At 43.3% G+C, this 21,595-nt stretch overlaps 1 protein-coding gene across 1 annotated transcript; it reads left to right on the top strand.

The window, feature by feature from the left end:
- Positions 1–4,535: 4,535 nt before the first annotated feature.
- LOC111449781 lies at positions 4,536–5,336 on the top strand (the record flags this gene model as incomplete). The annotated part of the gene is made up of 1 exon (XM_023089819.1): positions 4,536–5,336. A coding segment is annotated over one exon (219 nt), but the record flags the coding sequence as incomplete, so codon positions are not given.
- Between the last annotated feature and the right edge of the window lie 16,259 nt (positions 5,337–21,595).

Here is a 21,595-nt window from a genome sequence, read left to right as displayed (position 1 = left end):
TTCTTGGAAACCTTCTTCGACCACCTCCCATGCATCTTGAGAACCGAGAAGAGCTTTCATCTAAATGCTTCAATTCTCGTAGTTCGTCTTCATTAGTCGTCGTAGCGGCATTTGACCCGTCACATTCATCATTGGCTCTGATACCAATTTGTTAAAGAAATCTCACAAATCTGTGAAATAAAACTCACACACACTAATGATAGAAAGAAACAAAGAACACTCTATTTATCTGAAAAAAAACCCACTTCTTTTACTTCTCTATTTTTTTCCCCTTTTTTTCTCTGCCCTTGGATTTATAAACTCTTCTAAAACTAATTATAGCCATCAGAATGCCACTATTTCCTAACCCATAAAACATCATTGTTTCCTATGAACACTCTTTGGCCTTTCATCTTCAACACTCTTGGCCTTCTCCCCTACAACCGACCTTTGAATTTAAAACCCACAAAAATTAACTAAAACTAACATTTAATTTTTATCCAATAGAGACATGGTTCTAACTTAAAAAGACTGATGTTGCGACTTGGAGGACAAGGCATGGAGGCGACTAGGAGAAAGAGATAGGATGGTGACTTGGAGGAGGGTTGGAGGATCCATCATGACTATGACTTAAAAGGTTGATGTAGTGATATGACTGACCTGCAGGAGATTGATGTGTGACTTGGAAAAGGAGATCATACGAAAGTGACTAAGAGAATGTGACATGTCGATTATTTAGAGGATTCTTGGAGGAGGGACATGACTATGGTGCATGGGCTACTCAATATGGGCTACTCAACATGGACTACAAAGGAAATTTTTGTGAAGAATGCGTGCTCAGCAAGCATGTGAGAACCTCAATTCAAAAGAAGGCAGAATTTTGGACTAAATAACCTCTCGAGTTGATTCATACAGATATATGTGAACCAATTACCCCCAAGTCTTTCAGCGGTAAAGGGTATTTCATTTCCTTTATCGATAATCACTCACGAAAAACTTGGGTTGACTTTATGAAAGAAAAATTCGAGGCATTCGAGGTGTTTAAAAAGTTTAAAGTGATGGTGGAGAAGGCAACTGGTAGACACATCAAAGTTGTACGATCCGATAGAGGTGGCGAGTACACTTCGATGACTTTCATGGAGTCTTGCGAGGAGCAAGGCATAAGGCAATTTCTAAGCACATCGTAAACCCCTCAACAAAATGGTTTGGCCGAAAGAAAAAACTAGACCATTCTCGACATGGTTCGGTCAATGCTTAAGAGCAAAAGGATGCCAAAGGAATTTTGGGCAGAAGTTGTGCAATGCGCCACCTGTTAAATAAAAGCCATGTTCCTTATTTAGTTAGGTTTTTCAAAACATCTGAATTCACGCCAATGGAAGAGCGTAATTCTAGGTGCCATTTTTTGGGCAATTTGGGCGAAGTCTTTGTCCACTTTTCGATTTTTGTATAATTAGTTTTTTTATTTTTGTAATTAGATTTGTTATTTAAACCATTCAACGGAAGGAAAATAAATCAACGAGTCTCAGCGAATCTCTCTCCCTCTCTACTTTTACTTCCGCTAATTTTTCCTTCGAAGAAACCTTCGGCCAATTTTTCGTCGACATTGTCCTTCGAATTACCAGAGTCAACAAGTGGTATCAGAGCCAGGTTGAAGCGATCGGTAGTATACCATTACAGAAGAGCCAATCATATTAATAATCAAGTTGAATAGCTCAAGTGGTTAAAGCGTCGACCTAACAACATATAGGTCTTAGGTTCGAGTAGAAGAAAATGCAAAGCGTGAAAACACACACATCGTGGGGCTTGTCTTAGGCAGGCTCACTTTACTCCTCCACACCGACGTCGTTATGACGGAGCTCTCTCTTCATGGGTAAGTGCATGCGTTCCATCTGTAGGAAGGAGATGACACCTGTGAGCAAGAATTGCTGGAGCAAGCTCAAGAACAAGGAAAGAAGAAGAGGCAACTTCTCCCTACCCAAGGTTATATCCGTTGTTATCTTTCTCTTGCTTGCTTATATAACGTCTCTTTCTAAAATCTCTCTCTCTCCTCGTTTTCTAAAACCTTCTTTTAAAACCGAGGCTAGAGGCTCGATCGTACGTCGCTTGGTCGTAGGCAACGCAAGAACAAATTGGCTTAGCTCACTTGTCGCTAGAAAGTGAGTGCCGCACAATCGCTAGTCCGCTGCCTTCGAAAGTGCGATTGTGTCAAGTGGCTGTGGAATACGATGCGGGCAGGTCAAAGCCAAAAAGTTCGGGATTTGTGGCTGGGTCGGGATGTGGTTCTTCAATTTCAATTGACTAAGATTCAATTTCATTCTCTTTAGCTTTTCCAGTATCTACAGAATGAGCACTGTTCACTATTTCAAAAAGATAGTTGGTTGAATGAAACGTAAACCTTCTTTCTTTTTTCCCATCTATCACAAGGGAGGCCTCAGGCTCAGGGACGAGTTCAGGAGCAATTAGATTAGATGACGATGTTCTTTCTCGCTTGGCTTGTAATCGGAAATTCTGTGCCCTCTTCTCTTTCTCGTTTACTATGAGTGGGGAAAATGAACCTCTACGGCAAATATATATGATAAGGTAACACCCAAAAGGCTAGTCACCGTGTCGAGAGCAACTGAAAGGGTTTTCCTCCTTCTTTCTTTCATAAATTTTCTGCGCTGTGTCCGTGCCATTAGATCCTAATTCGGCTACCTCTCCCACTCATCAAGGCAGAACATCAGAAGTGAAACGCCAAGGGAGCTTATCAAACAAGGTACGCTTTTTTTGCCCATGAACCTACAAAAGTCTCAGTTACTGGAGTGTTGCGCTTCTCAGGGCCGAGTCAGAGCAACCCCGCCTGGGCGATCCTGTCACCCGGAGAAGAGTTGAGTTGTGCTTACTTACTTATTCGCAAGCTCACCTAAAGGCAGGCCTGAATAAGTAAGGGAAAGGGGTGAAGCCACTCGACCGATAGGGAAAGGGGTGAAGCCACGAGACCGAGTTACATCAGTCAAAGGTGAATAAGTCAAGTAGGGAAAGATCATTAATAAAGTAAGAGGAGTTGCCGAGTTATCTTAAAGTCAAGCTCTCTGTCCCCTATCTATAGAGATAGAATAGATCTTTTCATGGATTTAGATAGATTCATTCCATGGATTCTGTTGTGGCTTACAAAGCTCGTCGATTCTTCCCTTCCTTTTATCTTGGACATCTCACTTGTAATGCTATTCATTCTTTTCAATCTTGTACTGAGGCTGAATGCCAACCCAATCTCGATGAAAAAAGCAAAAATGTGCTCAACTACATCAAAAACCTCTATTCCTGAAGTAACTCTAGTCGCTCTCGCTCCACTCATATGCTATTCAAAACCGAGAAAATAAAAGAATCAATGGTATACTCGTCTGGCAGAGCAAAGACCCCTCCGAAGTAGTCTTTTAGTACTGAGGCATTTCTAGCCGACTACTACGACTACATGCGCATCTAGTGCAGTGGCTTAGCTACCTTGACCATCTTTCGAAGAAAAAAAGAATAGACAGACTGATCAAACGCGGACGGACTGCTCTACATTCAGCCACGCCACTCTGACCCCCGAAGCGATCTTCTTCTAGTTGCGGGACGAAATCTGGCAGCCAATTGCTGGCTCTGAATAACCTGCCCTGCAATCCGTTCAATTCTTCCATAACATAAGGGGGCGGGGTTGCGCGCGAGCCGAGTGCCGTAGGTGCACAAGAGTACTTCGGGCCACAACCATCTCTTTTTGATAGGTTCTACGTACCGATGCCTGCTGCTTCATCTGATAGAAAAGAATCATTGATATGCCGGTCATTAGAAGGAAGAACCACCATAAAAATCTTCCTTGTTTATCATCTGTAGCAAAACTATGAACGGGAGCTAGCAATCCAGACCGTATTGAAAAGGTTCCTGAGACACAGCATGGAAAAGTCACAATATTCAGAAACGAGGTCCAAGAATGAAGAATGGGTAAAATGACTAAATGAATACGAGCTGTGGCTAATACCCGAGGCATAAAAGAAGCATTTTCAACGGGATCCCGAAACCACCAGCCACCCCGACCTAATTCATGATGAGCCCACCAACTTCCTGGCAAGATGCCTACGGTTAAAAAGCACCGACATATCAAGATCCAAATTCGAATGGGTTCCTGGTCCTGGTCAGAGACCACTGTGTTCGCGTCGGCAGTCCAAGAAAGAAGCGAAGTAGTGGTCTCTTTCTTTGCATTACGAATGACACGCTTCGCCAGCTCCCTCCCCGTGTCCACTAGCCCTCCCGACCAGAGGGAAGAGAAGGCGAAAAAGTGCCGCCGAAGCAGCATGAGCAGGCTTCTATTGCTACACACCAATAGAGCAGGATAGCATTTTGCGCCCACATCTTTGAATTTGAGGGTAAAAAGCTTGCTTCTTATACGAGATCCGACGCATCCAGCAGAGTGAAGCAGCGTTCCATTCTTTTCGGGGGCATCCTTATGCATTGGCGGGGAGTGAAGTGCCACAATCCCATTCATGATTTTGGATCTACATAAGCCAAAACCCATAGCACTGACGACGTCTCCGGCATAAATACAAGGAGGATGTATAGCTGATATAGGATCTTGTGAAACAGGATTTGATTCTGCAAACGGTTTGGTACGAACGAAGAAATTTCGAACAAAAGGATCGGAACTCGCTGATAGGAAAGGAGAGAAAAACAAAGCAATGCCAAGAGTTCTGTCAATCCGCTGTTCATCGATAGACGAAGCTCTCTCTTTATCATCTCGTGCCAGATGCAACAAAGGATGAGTCCTTTTTACTTCTCGCGAACCACGGGAGCGCCGGGAGCCCAGAGGAACAAAGCTCATTTGACTTTCAGGGTAAAGCGGCGCATAAAAAAGGGCTGGCCCGTCAAAAGTCTGGTTCCTCCGCCAACGAAGTTCAGAATCAACAAGGGTTCGGAGAACGAAGGGAGTGCACAACAGGGGCGCAGACCCACTTTTTTGGTCGTAACAAGGGAGATCTCGAATGGGGTTCTTCACGAAGTTCGAAAGAAAGGAATAAAAAAGAGTTTCTCTATGGCCTCCTCGTTTTGAGACATTATGGCTTTGGGGGCGACCCCGGTAACAAAGAAGGAATCAATAAACACTTGGGATCCGACACCATGATAAAATACTACCCTCATGATTAGACCATGTCCCTGAGATTTTATAAAAGAAAGGTGCATTCGCGGTTAATACGTTGGAATTGGATAAGTTATTAGGAATATGACGGAACGAAAGACCAAAGAAAGAAAGAAGAATACACCAAAATGCAGGTGCTGCACCAAACATTGGTGGTTCTTTCTTGTTGTAAGTGAATCCAACGAAAAGACCGGGAAATAACGAATAATGAAACAATTCATATATTGACATTTCATGCTCATTTCTGCTTTCTTATTCCCATCATCCGATAACCACAAGATGATCCACAAGAAAGGTGGCAGGATTCGAACCTATGGCCGCCCCTTCTCCTTTCCAGTTGAGCTTCTTCGCCTCTTTGCCCGTAGGGTCTCAGGTCTTCGCCCCTGACCTGCTTGGTTGGGTGGCCGGGTTAGCACCCCTCCTCGCCTCTGTACCCGAAACAGATGCGCTGCGCTAACCAGCGCGTAACCTTCTTTACCCTACCCCTCCTCAGGTTATGCCATTACCAATCGTAGGTAACCTCAGGTCCGGCTGCTGCCCCTGACCTAATAAGAACCATTATCCTTATGACCAAACAAGGACCAGCTTACTTACTTCTCGAGCGAGAGTTCCACGATCCCGACCAGAAACTTGTTGGCAGTAGGGGCATCCAAACTTGCCCAACAAACACCTATTTACAAGGGGCTTGGAGATTGAGGGGTTTCTGGGGGAGATACAGACAGTAGAATAAGGTTGGATTTGAAAAACAAAATAGGACTAGATAACACATGTTATGAAACTTGTTCGTTAAGAATTTTGTTGATCTCGTTAGACCTAAACTAATATAGACGCAGAAAGGGACAGATAGTGCTTCAGAAAAATGGGGGGTTCGTATGATGACTTGGGAGAGGAAAGAAGGAAGCTGCTTTACCGAGGTGAATGAGATCAGTAGCGAGACCGAGTGAAAGAACACTGACTTAGTGCTTGCTTTACCAAGTGAAATAAGGTTATTGATAACTCATATCTTGTTGAGTTGAGTCTTGAGTTGAGTCCTTGTTTACTGTGAAAGAAGAAATAGGTGACGGTTCAGGAAAGAACAGAAAAGAGACCGTCAAATAGTTCAACCCTTGTGAAAGAATCATCCTCCGTACAGCCAGTTTACCTCATTCAATCAGTCAAAGGTGAAGGAGTTTACCTCGGTTACAGTCTTCTAAAGAAAGAAGGGACAGGTGAAGGAGAAGGAATAAGGAGTTGAGATTTTCTTACAGCAGGAGAGTAAGTTCAAGAAAGGCTAAGACAGAGAGGAGCAAAGCAATGAAACCGACAGGTGAAGGAGCTTGACCGGATTCTCATCCTGCCTAGTCAATTACCTCCTCAATGACCTCTTTATTTAATAGGGAGTCATCAATTTACCTAGTTACATCAGGCAAAGCAAAGGTTTAAAGTAGAGTATTGATCTTTGACAGTGAAGGGCGAGTAAAAGAAAGAATACATAGGTGAAGGAAGAAGCCGCATTCTCTTCCATTTCATCCTTCATGCCTTGTCTATCTTGTTTACAGTGAGTTCAAGCAAGCAAGGTAGAGGGACGAAGCCACGAGACGAGAAGAGGGGAAGGCCATGGAATAGCTTTACCGAGTTCAAGAAGTTAGAGCAAAGAAAAGAGACACTAAAATAGTTCAACCCTTGTTCAATCAGTCCAATCAATGCAGGGTTACGAGAATAGGGAGTAGCGAGATCAGACGACTGTAAAGAACAGGTGATTGAGCGAAGCTGCTTTCCCTTGTTTGTCTTTGAAGGACTAAATAGGGAGGGAGAGGATCAAGATCAGAGAAGCCAGTTCCGTTCCAACCCAGCCAGCAAGCAGTGAGACCGACGAAGGAAAGGAGTGAACTTTAATCGAGAGTTTAGTCTTTCTTAGTTTACCAGGAAAGAAGGAGAAAAGGAGAAAGACATGATTCTCATCCAGCCGCTTGACTGACTCTTCTAGATAATGCTTCGAGAGTTGAGGAGAAGAGAAAGATCAAGAAGGAATCTAGAGGAGAAGAGAAAGATCAAGAATGAATAAGGAAAGGAGTGAAGACTTTCAAGACTTTTAGGTTTAGTAGTTCTGTCTCATTCATCTGGAGGATTGACTTCCAGTTCACTCTCATTGATTCTTCGATAGGATTGACTGACAGTGAATGATGACGAATGAATAAGGAAAGGAGTTCAGTTTCATTCTTGGTTCTTCTCATACAGCCTAGTTCCCCCTTGTGAAAGAGTGAAATCAAGGACTCCAGCTTACTTACCTAGTTCCCTTGTGAAAGAGTTAAATCAAACAACTACTATTCCATTTACCTACCCCTTGTTCAAGAAGTAATAGTATAGGAGGAGAGTCTTTGGGGAAGGATAAAGAATCAATCAATAGATTCAATCAGCATCAGTAGTTCAGGAGTTTGTTTACCGAGCTCAATCAGCAGGAAAAGGTTTGAGGTTTCTTCTTCTCACACAACCTATTTACCGAGTCAAAGAGTGAAAGCAGCTGGAGCAAGCTCAGGAACAAGGAGAAGGCCGAAAAGGCCCATGTGGCTCAATCCGAGGAGGACGCAAGCTCAGGAACAAGGAGAAGGCTAAAAATTGTGGCTCAATCCGAGGAGGACGCAAGGTCAGGAACAAGGAGAAGGCCGAAAATTGCTGGAGAGAGCTTAGAACCAAGGAGAAGGCCGAAAAGGCCCATGTGGCTCAATCCGAGGAGGACGCAAGGTCAGGAACAAGGAGAAGGCCGAAAATTGCTGGAGAGAGCTTAGAACCAAGGAGAAGGCCGAAAAGGCCCATGTGGCTCAATCCGAGGAGGACGCAAGCTCAGGAATAAGGAGAAGGCCGAAAATTGCTGGAGCAAGCTAAGGAACAAGGAGAAGGCCGAAAAGGCCCATGTGGCTCAACCCGAGGAGGACGCAAGGTCAGGAACAAGGAGAAGGCCAAAAATTGTGGCTCAATCCGAGGAGGACGCAAGGTCAGGAACAAGGAGAAGGCCGAAAATTGCTGGAGAGAGCTTAGAACCAAGGAGAAGGCCGAAAAGGCCCATGTGGCTCAATCCGAGGAGGACGCAAGGTCAGGAACAAGGAGAAGGCCGAAAATTGCTGGAGAGAGCTTAGAACCAAGGAGAAGGCCGAAAAGGCCCATGTGGCTCAATCCGAGGAGGACTCAAGCTCAGGAACAAGGAGAAAGGAATAAGAAGAAGGCCGAAAATTGCTGGAGCAAGCTAAGGAACAAGGAGAAGGCCGAAAAGGCCCATGTGGCTCAATCCGAGGAGGACGCAAGCTCAGGAACAAGGAGAAGGCCAAAAATTGTGGCTCAATCCGAGGAGGACGCAAGGTCAAGAACAAGGAGAAGGCCGAAAATTGCTGGAGAGAGCTTAGAACCAAGGAGAAGGCCGAAAAGGCCCATGTGGCTCGAGAAGGCCGAAAATTGCTGGAGAGAGCTTAGAACCAAGGAGAAGGCCGAAAAGGCCCATGTGGCTCAATCCGAGGAGGACGCAAGCTCAGGAACAAGGAGAACTGTGGGAAGAGAGGACACCTGAGTAGGAATTGCTGGAGCAAGCTCAGGAACATGGAGAAGGCCGAAAATTGCTGGAGCAAGCTTAGGAACAAGAAGAAGGCCGAAAAGGCCCATGTGGCTCAATCCGAAGAGGACGCAAGCTCAGGAACAAGGGATGGAGCAAGCTCAGGAACAAGGAGAAGGACGAAAAGGCCCATGTGGCTCAATCCGAGGAGGACGCAAGCTCAGGAACAAGGAGAAGGCCGAAAAGGCCCATGTGGCTCAATCCGAGGAGAATGCAAGCTCAGGAACAAGGAGAACTGTGGGAAGAGAGGACTCTTGAGTAGGACCAGTGCTCGAACTGTGGGAAGAGAGGACACCTGAGTAGGAATTACTGGAGCAAGCCCAGGAACAAGGAGAAGGCCAAAAATTGCTGGATCAAGCTCGGGAACAAGGAGAAGGCCAAAAATTTCTAGAGCAAGCTCAGGAACAAGAAGAAGGCCGAAAAGGGCCATGTGGCTCAATCCGAGGAGGACGCAAGCTCAGGAACAAGGAGAACTGTGGGAAGAGAAGACACCTGAGCAGGAATTGCTGGAGCAAGCTCAGGAACAAGGAGAAGGCCGAAAAGGCCCATGTGGCTCAATCCGAGGAGGACGCAAGCTCAGGAACAAGGAGAAGGCCAAAAATTGTGGCTCAATCCGAGGAGGACGCAAGGTCAGGAACAAGGAGAAGGCCGAAAATTGCTGAAGAGAGCTCAGAACCAAGGAGAAGGCCGAAAAGGCCCATGTGGCTCAATCCGAGGAGGACGCAAGCTCAGGAACAAGGAGAACTGTGGGAAGAGAGGACACCTGAGCAGGAATTGCTGGAGCAAGCTCAGGAACAAGGAGAAGGCCGAAAAGGCCCATGTGGCTCAATCCGAGGAGGACGCAAGCTCAGGAACAAGGAGAACTGTGGGAAGAGAAGACACCTGAGCAGGAATTGCTGGAGCAAGCTCAGGAACAAGGAGAAGGCCGAAAAGGCCCATGTGGCTCAATCCGAGGAGGACGCAAGCTCAGGAACAAGGAGAACTGTGGGAAGAGAAGACACCTGAGCAGGAATTGCTGGAGCAAGCTCAGGAACAAGGAGAAGGCCGAAAAGGCCCATGTGGCTCAATCCGAGGAGGACGCAAGCTCAGGAACAAGGAGAACTGTGGGAAGAGAAGACACCTGAGCAGGAATTGCTGGAGCAAGCTCAGGAACAAGGAGAAGGCCGAAAAGGCCCATGTGGCTCAATCCGAGGAGGACGCAAGCTCAGGAACAAGGAGAAGGCCAAAAATTGTGGCTCAATCCGAGGAGGACGCAAGGTCAGGAACAAGGAGAAGGCCGAAAATTGCTGAAGAGAGCTCAGAACCAAGGAGAAGGCCGAAAAGGCCCATGTGGCTCAATCCGAGGAGGACGCAAGCTCAGGAACAAGGAGAACTGTGGGAAGAGAGGACACCTGAGCAGGAATTGCTGGAGCAAGCTCAGGAACAAGGAGAATGCCGAAAATTGCTAGAGAAAGCTTAGGAACAAGGAGAAGGCCGAAAATTGCTGGAGCAAGCTCAGGCACAAGGAGAAGGCCGAAAATTGCTAGAGCAAGCTCAGGAACAAGGAGAAGGCGGAAAATTGCTGGAGCAAGGTCAGGAACATGGAGAAGGCCGAACAGGCTCATGTGGCTCAATCCGAGGAGGACACAGGCTCAGGAACAAGGAGAATTGTGGGAAGAGAGGACACCTGAGGAGGAATTTCTGGAGCAAGCTTAGGAACAACGAGAAGGCCGAAAAGGCCCATGTGGCTCAATCCGAGGAGGACGAGCCAGCTCTCTTCATGGTAAGTGCATGCGTCCAATGCTCGAACTGTGGGAAGAGAGGACACCTGAGCAGGAATTGCTAGAGCAAGCTCGGGAACAAGGAGAAGGCCGAAAAGGCCCATGTGGCTCAATCCGAGAAGGACGCAAGCTAAGGAACAAGGAGAAGATCGAAAAGGCCCATGTGGCTCAATTCGAGGAGGACGCAAGCTCAGGAAAAAGAAGAAGGCCGAAAAGGCCCATGTGGCTCAATCCGAGGAGGACGCAAGCTCAGGAACAAGGAGAAGGCCGAAAAGGCTCATGTGGCTCAATCCGAGGAGGACGCAAGCTCAAGAACAAGGATTAGGCCGAAAAGGCCTATGTGGCTCAATCCGAGGAGGACGAGCTAGGCCCATGTGGCTCAATTCGAGGAGGACGCAAGCTCAGGAACAAGGAGAAGGCCGAAAAGACCCATGTGGCTCAATCCGAGGAGGACGAGCCAGCTCTCTTCATGGTAAGTGCATGCGTCCCCAATTTCGATTCCAAATCCACGAAGATGGAGGAAATCGACGACGATGTTGAACCCAAGAAAGAGCTCTAGCTGGGCGTTGCGGCACCAGCTGGGGAGCCAATTCAACTGAAGGAGGAGCGAGTGTTCGCTCAGATCGGCGAGAGGGACGAGCAACACGAGCACCAGCGATGGATCCTCGACACAGGGGCAACAAACCATATGACCGGGGCTAGATCTGCGTTCTCTGGGCTCGACTTGGGGTTTCGCGGGACGGTGAAATTCGGTGACGGCTCCATCGTCGAGATCGAAGGGCGCGGCACCATCCTGTTTGTCAGCAAGGGAAGCGCACGACAAACCGTCTTTACATCCTGGAGTTAGAGATAGAGCAACCCATCAGCCTCTCGGCCAAGACCGAAGATGTATCTTGGAGGTGGCACGCAAGGTACGGGCACTTAAACTTTCCTGCTCTAGAAAAGCTACAGAAAGAGGAGTTGGTGCACGGTTTGCCAGTAATTAAAGGCGTAAACAAGCTGTGCGATGGGTGCCTCATCGGCAAACAGAGGCGCACACCCTTTCCATCTCGAACATCCTACCGAGTCGATGAGTCGTTGGAGCTTGTACACGGCGATATCTGCGGGCCCATCAAGCCGGCAACCCCAGGCGGTAAGAGTCGATGAGCCATTGGAGCTTGTACACGGCGATATCTACGGGCCCATCAAGCCGGTGACCCCAGGTGGTAAGAGTCTCTTCCTCCTGTTAGTCGATGACAAAAGCCGCTTCATGTGGCTGACCCTGTTGCAAGCGAAAAGTGAGATGGCAGAGGTGGTTAAGCGCAATAAAGCGCGAGCGAAGGTCAAATGTGAGAAGAAGATGCGAGTGCTTCACACAGACCGAGGCAGAGAATTCACCTCGGCAAGTTTCGGTAAGTACTGCGACGAGATTGGCATACAACGGCACCTAACGACGCCCTACTCCCCCCAACAGAACGGAGTGGTGGAGTTCCAAAATCAGACCATCGTCAAGACAGCGAGGTCATTGTTGGTGACGGCCGGGATGCCTGGGAGATTCTGGGGAGAGGCAGTAATGACGACCGTCTATCTCCTCAATCGGTCACCAACCCAAAGCCTCGACGGGAAGACGCCATATAAGGCCTGGTACAACAAAAAAACCCGCGGTACATCATTTCCGCGTGTTCGGCTGCGTCGCATAAATGAAGGTAACACGTCCCCACCTCGCCAAGCTCGATCCCAGAGGGCTGAAGGTCATCTTCATTGGCTATGAACCCGGGAGCAAGGCCTACAGACTCTATGATCCTGTAGGCGGGCGAGCTCACGTGTCTCGCGACGTCGTCTTCGACGAAAGCACCTTCTAGCAGTGGAATGACGTGATCGAGGCAGACAATAATCCAAATCAATTTACGGTGGAGTACCTCGTCATCGAGCCGGAAGAAGGAGGAGACTAGCATCAAGAGCCGTCACCGCTGCCAGCAGGTGCACCCCCTGAACCAGTGGAATTCGCAACACCATGGACTGCAGATTCGACGCTGGATGCCGATCACGATACTGATCTGGAGGCCAGGTACCGGAGGATGGACGACCTAGTGGGAGGAGGTGAACCACCTAAACTGACAGCGTGCGAGCTCGAAGAAGTGGCCGAACTACATGCCATCAGTGCAGATGAACCGAACACCTTCACCGAAGTAGAAAAGAACCCGTACTGGCTGAAGGCAATACAGGAGGAGATGACATCCATCACCGAGAACCAGACGTGGAGTCTGGAGGATATGCCGCTGAGACACCGAGCCATAGGGCTCAAATGGGTCTTCAACCTGAAGCGCAACGAAAAAGGAGAAGTTGTGAAGTATAAGACCCGTCTGGTGGCGAAGGGCTACGTCCAGAAGCAAGGAGTGGACTTCGAAGAGGTATTTGCGCCAGTCGCAAGGTTAGAATCCGTTCGTCTCTTGTTGGCAATTGCGGCACATTACTCTTGGGAGGTTCACCATATGGACGTAAAGTCTGCTTTCCTTAACGGAGAGCTGAAGGAGACCGTCTATGTCTGACAACCACCTGACTTCCTGGACAACGACAACCCCAATAAGGTACTGCGCCTGCACAAGGCACTCTACGGGCTTCGACAAGCCCCACGAGCTTGGAACGCGAAGCTCGACAGTACCCTACTGTCACTGAAATTCAAACGTTGTGCCTTTGAGCATGGCATGTACACGCACAGCCATGACAAGAAGCGACTGATCCTTGGAGTGTACGTCGACGACCTCATAATCACTGGAGGCGACGTGGAAGTCCTTGGAAGGTTCAAGAAGGAGATGTCGAAAAACTTCGAGATGAGCGATCTCGGCGTGCTCAGCTACTACCTCGGCATCGAAGTGCAACAGAATTCTACCGGCATCTCCATCTGCCAAAGTGCATACGCAAAGAAGCTACTGGACACAACTGGGCTTGTGGACAGTAATCCTACAAGGACGCCAATGGAGGCCTGACTCCAAGTAAGGAAGGTCGACACTACGACGACAGTCAACTCCACCAATTACCACAGCATTGTCGGGAGTATGTAAACTCTCGTCCTGATCTTGCTTACTCTGTTGGATATGTGAGCAGGTTTATGGAAGCACCTAGGGAGGAGCATCTAGTGGCTATCAAGCGCATCCTGCGCTATGTAGCCGGAACCAGAGGCTGGGGTGTAAGATACTGCACAGGGAGCAGAAAGAAGAAACTCAAGCTGGTCGGCTACAATGATAGTGACATGGCCGGTGACGTTGATGATCGTAAGAGCACCAGCGGAATGATCTACTTTCTCTCAGGCGGCGCGATCTGCTGGCAATCAACAAAACAGAAGGTAGTTGCTTTGTCTTCTTGCGAAGCAGAATACATCGCCGCTTCGATGGCAGCAACACAAGGGATCTGGCTTAAGCGACTAATGGAAGAACTCATCGGGAGAGAAAGCGATCCACCAATGCTATACGTAGACAACAAAGCTACGATCTCCCTGTTCAAAAATCCAATTTTGCAAGACCAGAGCAAGCACATTCAAAATCAGATTCCACTACATTCGAGAATGTGCATATCGAGGGCTCATCAAGATTGATTTCATCCGAATAGAGGAACAACTTGGAGACATTTTCACCAAATCCCTAGCGCGAGTGAAATTTGAAGAACTACGCTCAAAGATCGGAGTTCAAATAATAAGGTACAGCTTTTAGGAGAAGATTGTTAAATAAAAGCCATGTTCCTTATTTAGTTAGGTTTCTCAAAACATCTGAATTCACGCCAATGGAAGAGCGTAATTCTAGGTGCCATTTTTTGGGCAATTTGGGCGCAGTCTTCGTCCACTTTTCCATTTTTGTATAATTAGTTTTTCTATTTTGTAATTAGATTTGTTATTTAAACCATTCAACTGAAGGAAAATAAATCATCAAGTCTTCAGCAAATCTCAGCGAATCTCTCTCCCTCTCTCCTTTTACTTCCGCTAATTTTTCCTTCGAAGAAACCTTCGGCCAATTTTTCGTCGACCTTGTCCTCTGAATTGCCAGAGTCAACTCCACCTATGTGTAAAATCCATGTCCACATGTGAATTTAGATGATCAAACACCACAAGAGGCTTGGAGCGGACAAAAGCCTACAATTTCTCACCTCAAAGTGTTTGGTAGTGTGGCTTATGCTCACGTACCGAATCAACGAAGAACGTAGTTCGAAGACAAAAGAAAAAGATATATTTTTATTGGGTATGATAAGAAGACAAAAGGATACAAGCTACTTGACCCGATAAGCAAGATGGTGATGGGGAGTCGTGATGTGCGAGTAAATGAAGCAAGCGAATGAGACTGAAACAATTCGACAGAAGTTAATATCGAAGTTGGAGAACCATCAGTCGTTGCACCAACAAGTATACCAACAAACTCAAAAATTTTCGATGATGAAGATGAATCACGACAGTCCAAAATGCGAAGTTTGCGAGACTTGTATGATTCAACAAATGAGGTACACCTTGTATGTCTTCTGGCAGATGCTGAAAATATTAGCTTTGAAGAGGCAATGCGAGACAAGAAGTGGCAAACTGCCATGGATGAGGAGATTAAAGCGATTCATCGCAACAATTCATGAGAGTTAACAAAATTACCGAAAGGAAGTCAGCCCATTGGTGTAGTGTGGGTGTAAGGAAAAGATGGATTCTCAAGGCAAGATAGAGCGGTACAAGGCGTGACTTGTTGCGAAGGGATACAAGCAAAAGGCGAGAATCGACTATGATGAAGTGTTTGCTCCCGTTGCAAGAATGGAGACAATGTGATTGCTCATTTTCCAAGCGGCTCAATTCCAATGACCGATTTTTCAAATGGATGTCAAGTCGGCATTCTTGAATGGTGTGCTTGAAGAAGAAGTCTACCTCGAACAATCACCCGGGTACATGGAAATTGGAGAAGAGAAGAAGGTACTAAAATTGAAGAAGACGCTTTACAGGTTGCAGCAAACACCGTGAGCATGGAATACTCGTATCGATACATATTTCAAGGAGAACAAGTACAAGCAATGTCCCCACGAGCATGCACTTTACACAAAGAAGAGTGGAAGGTAATGTGATACTTGTTGCTCTTTATGTCGATGACCTCATTTTTCAAGTAACAATGATCGGATGATAGAAGAGTTTAAAAGCACAATGACACGAGAATTTGAGATGAAAGATTTGGGCTTGTTGAAGTTTTTCCTTGGTTTGGAGGTTAAACAAGGAGAGACGGGTATTTTTATATCACAGGAGACATACGCAAAGAAGATTTTGAAGAGATACAAGATGAAAAATTGCAACCCGGTATCAATACCAATGAAACTAGGTGCAAAACTCTCAAAGTACGTAAAGGAGAACGAGTAGATGCAAATAGGTACCGGAGTTTGGTAGGAAGCCTTTGCTAACTTACATGCATAAGGCAGATCTTTCATTAAGTGTCGGCATTATAAGCCAGTTTATGGAGGAGCTGATTTATTCACATTGGAAGGCATTGAAGCGAGTCCTACGGTACATCCAAGGAACAGTGTCACTTGGGTTATTCTACTTGAAAACAGAAGATTACAAGTGGTTGGTTATTCTGACAGTGATTGGTGCGGAGACATATACGATCAGAAAAGTACATCGAGTTATGTATTCTTTATGGGAAACATAGCATTTACTTGGCTTTCAAAGAAACAACCGATCGTGACACTCTCGATGTGTAAAACTGAATATGTGGCAGCATCTTGGTGTGTGTGTCCCACGATATGGCTTAGAAATTTGTTGAGCAAGATGGAGCTAAAACAACTAGGTGCAACCGTGATTTAAGTTGATAACAAATCAGCAATTGAGTTAGCAAAGAACCTAGTGAATCATGAAAGAAGCAAACACATTGACGTTCGTTTTCACTTTATTTGAGATCATGTGAAGGAAGAAAGTGTGGAATTGCTGCATGTGGCAAGTCAAGATCAAGTTGCTGCATGTGGCAAGTCAAGATGATTGTACTTCTCGACAAATACAAGAAGATGATTGGCACGACCGATGGCAGGAGCATTTAAGTTTACAGGAGAATTTTATTGAATAAACGTTAAATGTTATTTTTAGTTAATTTTAGTGGGTTTTAAATTCAAAAGTCAGTCAGAAATACCCAGAGTGTTGAAGATGAAAGGCGAAGAGTGTTTATAGGAAATAGTAGCATTTGATGGGTTAGGAAATAGTGACGTTATGATGACTATATTTAGTTTTAGAAGAGCATATATATATATATATATATATATATATATATAAATTGTTATTCCTATATTTAGTTTTAGAAAAACTTATGTATAAATTGTTCTTCCTATCGTGAAGCAAAGAAAAAATAGAGAAGTAATAGAAGAGAGTTTTTTCACATAAATAGAGTGTTCTTTGTTTCTTTCTATTGGTGTGTGTGAGATTTATTTCACAAATTTGTGAGATTTCTTTAACATTCTCTTCTTCAATCCTACTCCAAGTAATCGACATATAACTCCTCCAAGTCTCTTATTCATTACCATGTTGTCTCTTCAAGACACCTCTATGTCGCCCCCTTGACCAAGTACCTCCATGATGCTTCTTCCTAGGAGCTAGATTATGATGAATGATGACTAGAAATAGATAGAGAAACAATAAACCCTAGGCTCTTATAGTATTCTATTCATATATGAAATGAAGAATATAATGTTGAGACAATTAGGAGCTTGCTAGCTCATTCTTAATTGTGAACGGCCAGGATTGAATCAACATTGGTATTAAATGATGAGATGATAGATGAGCCCCAAGGAAAGGAACTTTCATTGGTATTAAATGAATACATTGGTATTAAATGTGAACTTTCATTCTTGTGCTTGCGTAGCCTTACGTTGTGTCATTTACTTTAAGTTATGACTAGGTTTGTGGCTACCAAGCACTATGTGAGGAATATGATATGATGTTAAATTGATGAGATTCCAATAAGTAAGTTAGAATAGAAGGGATGGAGGAAGAGAAGGTAATTATAACATCCAAGTAAGTTAAGGCACAAAGAAGATGTTTTCAAGCCTTTACTACCTTTTCATTAAGGATCCAAAGATATTGGGAAAAAAATAATAAACATAAGGAAAAAATAATAATAAATAATTTTTTTAATTGTTTAAGAAATTTCTTTAATTTTTAATATTTCATGGAGAAGGAATTGAATTTTTAATTTTGTTTTAGTGGAGGATGAACTTTAAAATGTTGAAGAAGGAAAAAATTACTAACAAGGGTAAAAAAATTTAAGATAAAGTTTGGAGTTTTATAGAATAAAATGTAAAAAAAAAAAAAAAAAAAACTTAATGCTCCTAGCATATTCGATTTTAGAATTGACAAGCGGCACAAAATTGCTCATATTATAAGATGGATTGAGCTGAAATTTGAACTGAAATTTGAAGAAGACTCGAGGTTCCTTAGATCCAACAACTAATATTTAAAATAAAGGTAGGTAGCACCGTCATATGAGTAGATATTTCTGATAGACAGTTCAGAAACTTGGAATTAAAATTTAGTACGACTCTAGAATGATCAAAGACAATGCAAGCTTCATCTATAAATAAGTTGTGGGCAATATTTTGAGATAAGAATTGAGTGATGAGAGTTCCTAGAACTCGAGAGATTAAGGCTCTTATTATTTTTGTTTAATTTTCTTCTCGAATTTCTTCTAAATTCGACGGCTACGATACACTATTTTCTCTCAAACTAATTTGTACATCTTCTAAATGAGTTTTCTAACAAGTTTCATGAAGGATTTTGGAATTAAAAGTGGTCAGACCAAGTATGTAATGAGAGTCTATAAATACATTGCTTACTGGTTATATTTATATACTTGTCCTTTCGACAATTTTTTCTTTGAGGTGTATGATGTTGTTTGATGGGACGAGAAGTACTTGAGAGCTAGGTAGCCACAGAAGGGTGTTGACCCAAGGCGTATGTCTTCTTCATTTATTTATTTTTTTTGTCTGTTATATCATATACATCTTTTGTATCTCAGTCCCGTTCCTTCTTTTAGGAACAAATTGAACACATGTACATGTATATGTTTTTACATCAATTTTCGTTATGTTATTGAATGTTTAAAATCGTGCAAAAGTTTATGGTAGTTTTCTATCCTATTCTCATACATTCATGTTGCATTGCATAGTTCATTAATCATGTCAGGTTAAGCCTTTACTTATTAGCCTATTAGAGAAACTAGAGTAGATTGAACTGGTAGCATATCGATTAGCGTTACCCTCAGTCCCCTCAAGAGTTCATGATGTGTTCCATGTTGCACAAGTATATAACAAACAATACACACGTGATTGACTACGAGCCGCTCCGGTTGGAGGAAAGATTAATCGATGTGTTGAAATGTCACAACCCTTTTTAGGCTTCGAAACTTTCAGAATTTTATTTCAATAAGCTCCCACAAGCCTTACCTTGTGTTTTAGTTATATCGAGGAAGACTTTATGGAGGAGATTCATCCACTGGAGGAGTGGAGCAAGTAGATTAAAGCCCGGCCAAAACTTTCTCTATATTTCTTCAAGGTATGTTTGTTTAACCTTTAATTTTGTTTAATTCTAAATAAAATCAAAGCTGATTCCAATGCTTCCACTACATGAGTAAAATGTTCATTCCTTTTTATTGGTGTTTTAAACGTAAGTGTTAAGAATGAGAAATAAAAGTGGGATCGAAAGTATGATCTTCATTAATGTTTACAAGGTTTAAATAGGATCCAAACTATAAACTAATATCTTAAAAATGAGGGAAAATATATAACTAAGTTGGTAAATAATATAAAATATACTGATAATCAAATCCTAAGATAAAATATATACTAACTACTCCCACAAATAAAGAAAAAAAACATTAACTGATTATAGATATGTAAGAAATACTCCACAACTAATTATTAAAATATATCCTCCAAATCATATCTTAATAGTAAGAGAATATTGAAAAACCTTCTGGCTCAATAAGAAAATGAAAAGTGAAATAAAAAAAATTCAAAGATAAGAAAAATTTGAGTTGACTTAAAAGAAAAAAAAATGAAAAGTGATAAGTCCACCACAAGCAACTAAGTTTTTCTATTGTAATTGTTAGGATTGCACAACAATGCACATGCGAGATCTAGATGAACACAAAGGATAGAAGAGAGAAAATGCATGATAGCTAAAAGTTTATTGATGACTTCAGTTATGTAATGTAAGAGATAAAACAAAAAGTACATTTTAAAACCACTGCCTAAGGGATATATATATATGGTTCAGTTTACTATATTATGATTTTATCAAACATAACCATATGCTATATATATATAACTGTCTACCATATATATCTTTACCAAGTTTTTATTATAAATAATAGTTTACTATATATTTTCCATATATAACTTTACTAGCATGTATAACAATTGGATAAGTTATAAATAGGCAGCAGGTTCCATAACCTAACAATTCTCGACGTTGATCCAGTCAACAAAGAATTTCATTCTCAAACGACCATCAATATCTTCACTGCACTATACCAATTGAGACTTCGCACAATCTCATTTATTCAACATCAACACATTTTGTCAACGTGTTTGCTGGATTCTTTGCACCCTTTATCTTCTCCAAACACATCACCATCTTCCACTAACCTGCGAGTGAAATGGTATCGTTTTCTGATGTGTTTTGTCTTTGATAGACTGGGTTCTTCACCAACTGTATGGCACTGTGACTATCTATATGAAGAATCTTCTCGTGTTGCTTCTTGCCTAATTCTTTACATAGTCTGTCATCAATATCATTTTCTTTCTAGTTTTAGCTATTGCCACGTACAAAGCCTCAGTAGATGAAAGAGCAACACAATTCTGAAGCCTAGACATCCAACTCATCTCATCATCCATGCCTTGCTCCCACTTGGTTGTATCCTCCAACTGTAGGGCATCACTAAAGGGCTCTAGTTTCTCTTCATCAATCAACAACATATAGTGTAATGAAGGTACATACCTATCTAATACTATGATAGTTCTGGTTGATCCTCTCAACACTTGCTTAGGTGTCACTTGCTCTACCTCTGGAACCTAAGCAACAGTCTTAGAAGTTTCTCGAGTATCTACTACAACATCACTATGTGAATTGTTCTATAGCTCAACTTTAACTCCCACTTGCTTTGCTGTACCAGAACCTTTCTTGTCTTTGTCCTTGTACATGACATTTTCGTCAAAAGCCACGTTATAGTGGCTCAAATTTTTTTTTGTTCTTGACGTCTAAAAACTTATACCTAAACATATTAGAATCATAGCCTATGAAGTAGTACCTCATAACTCTAGCATCAAGCTTGTAACTCTCTTTAGCATCAAGCTTGTAACTCTCTTTTCCTATCCATACCTCTTTTGGCAACTTGAACCGCAAGGGTACTGACGACCCTCTATTTATCAAGTAGGCTATTGTATTTACAACATCAACTCAGAATGTCTTGGAAAATCTAGAACGAATCCTCATACTCCTTGCCTGCTCATTCAATGTTCTGTTCATCCTTTCACCAACACCATATTGTCTTGTTGTACCTGGGAACTATCCTCGCTAATCTAATTCCCTCAGCTACACAAAATGCTTTGGATTTTGACTTTTCGTATTCTTCTTCATTGTTATTCTTCAGGCATTTGATCCCTCAGCTACATAAAATGCTTTGGATTTTGACTTTTCGTATTCTTCTTCATTGTCATTCTTCAGACATTTGATCTTCAAGCCAGTCTGATTTTCAACTTAAGCTTTCCACTTCTTAAAGGTGACAAACACATCTGACTTTTGTTTCGGGAACTAAATAGAAATACACATCTTCTTTCCACTTCTTAAAGGTGGCAAACACATCTAAACACCCCTTAACCACTCGGACATATTGACACCCCTTATATAAGGAATGATTCGTTCCCCCTTAACCAATCGAACATATTGACACCCGTTACATAAATATAAATACATATCTTCTTTCCACTTCTTAAAGGTGGCAAATACATCTAAACACATCTAAACACCCCTTACCCAAATATAAATACACATCTTCTTTCCACTTCTTAAAGGTGGCAAATACATCTAAACACATCTAAACACCCCTTACCCAAATATAAATACACATCTTCTTTCCACTTCTTAAAGGTGGCAAA

This window comes from Cucurbita moschata, unplaced genomic scaffold (genome assembly GCF_002738365.1).
Source record: "Cucurbita moschata cultivar Rifu unplaced genomic scaffold, Cmos_1.0 Cmo_Scf00011, whole genome shotgun sequence".
In the NCBI taxonomy this organism is placed as follows: Eukaryota; Viridiplantae; Streptophyta; class Magnoliopsida; order Cucurbitales; family Cucurbitaceae; genus Cucurbita; species Cucurbita moschata.
The sequence above is the reverse complement of the archived record's forward strand: the minus strand, read 5'-3'. Positions and strand labels throughout refer to the sequence as shown.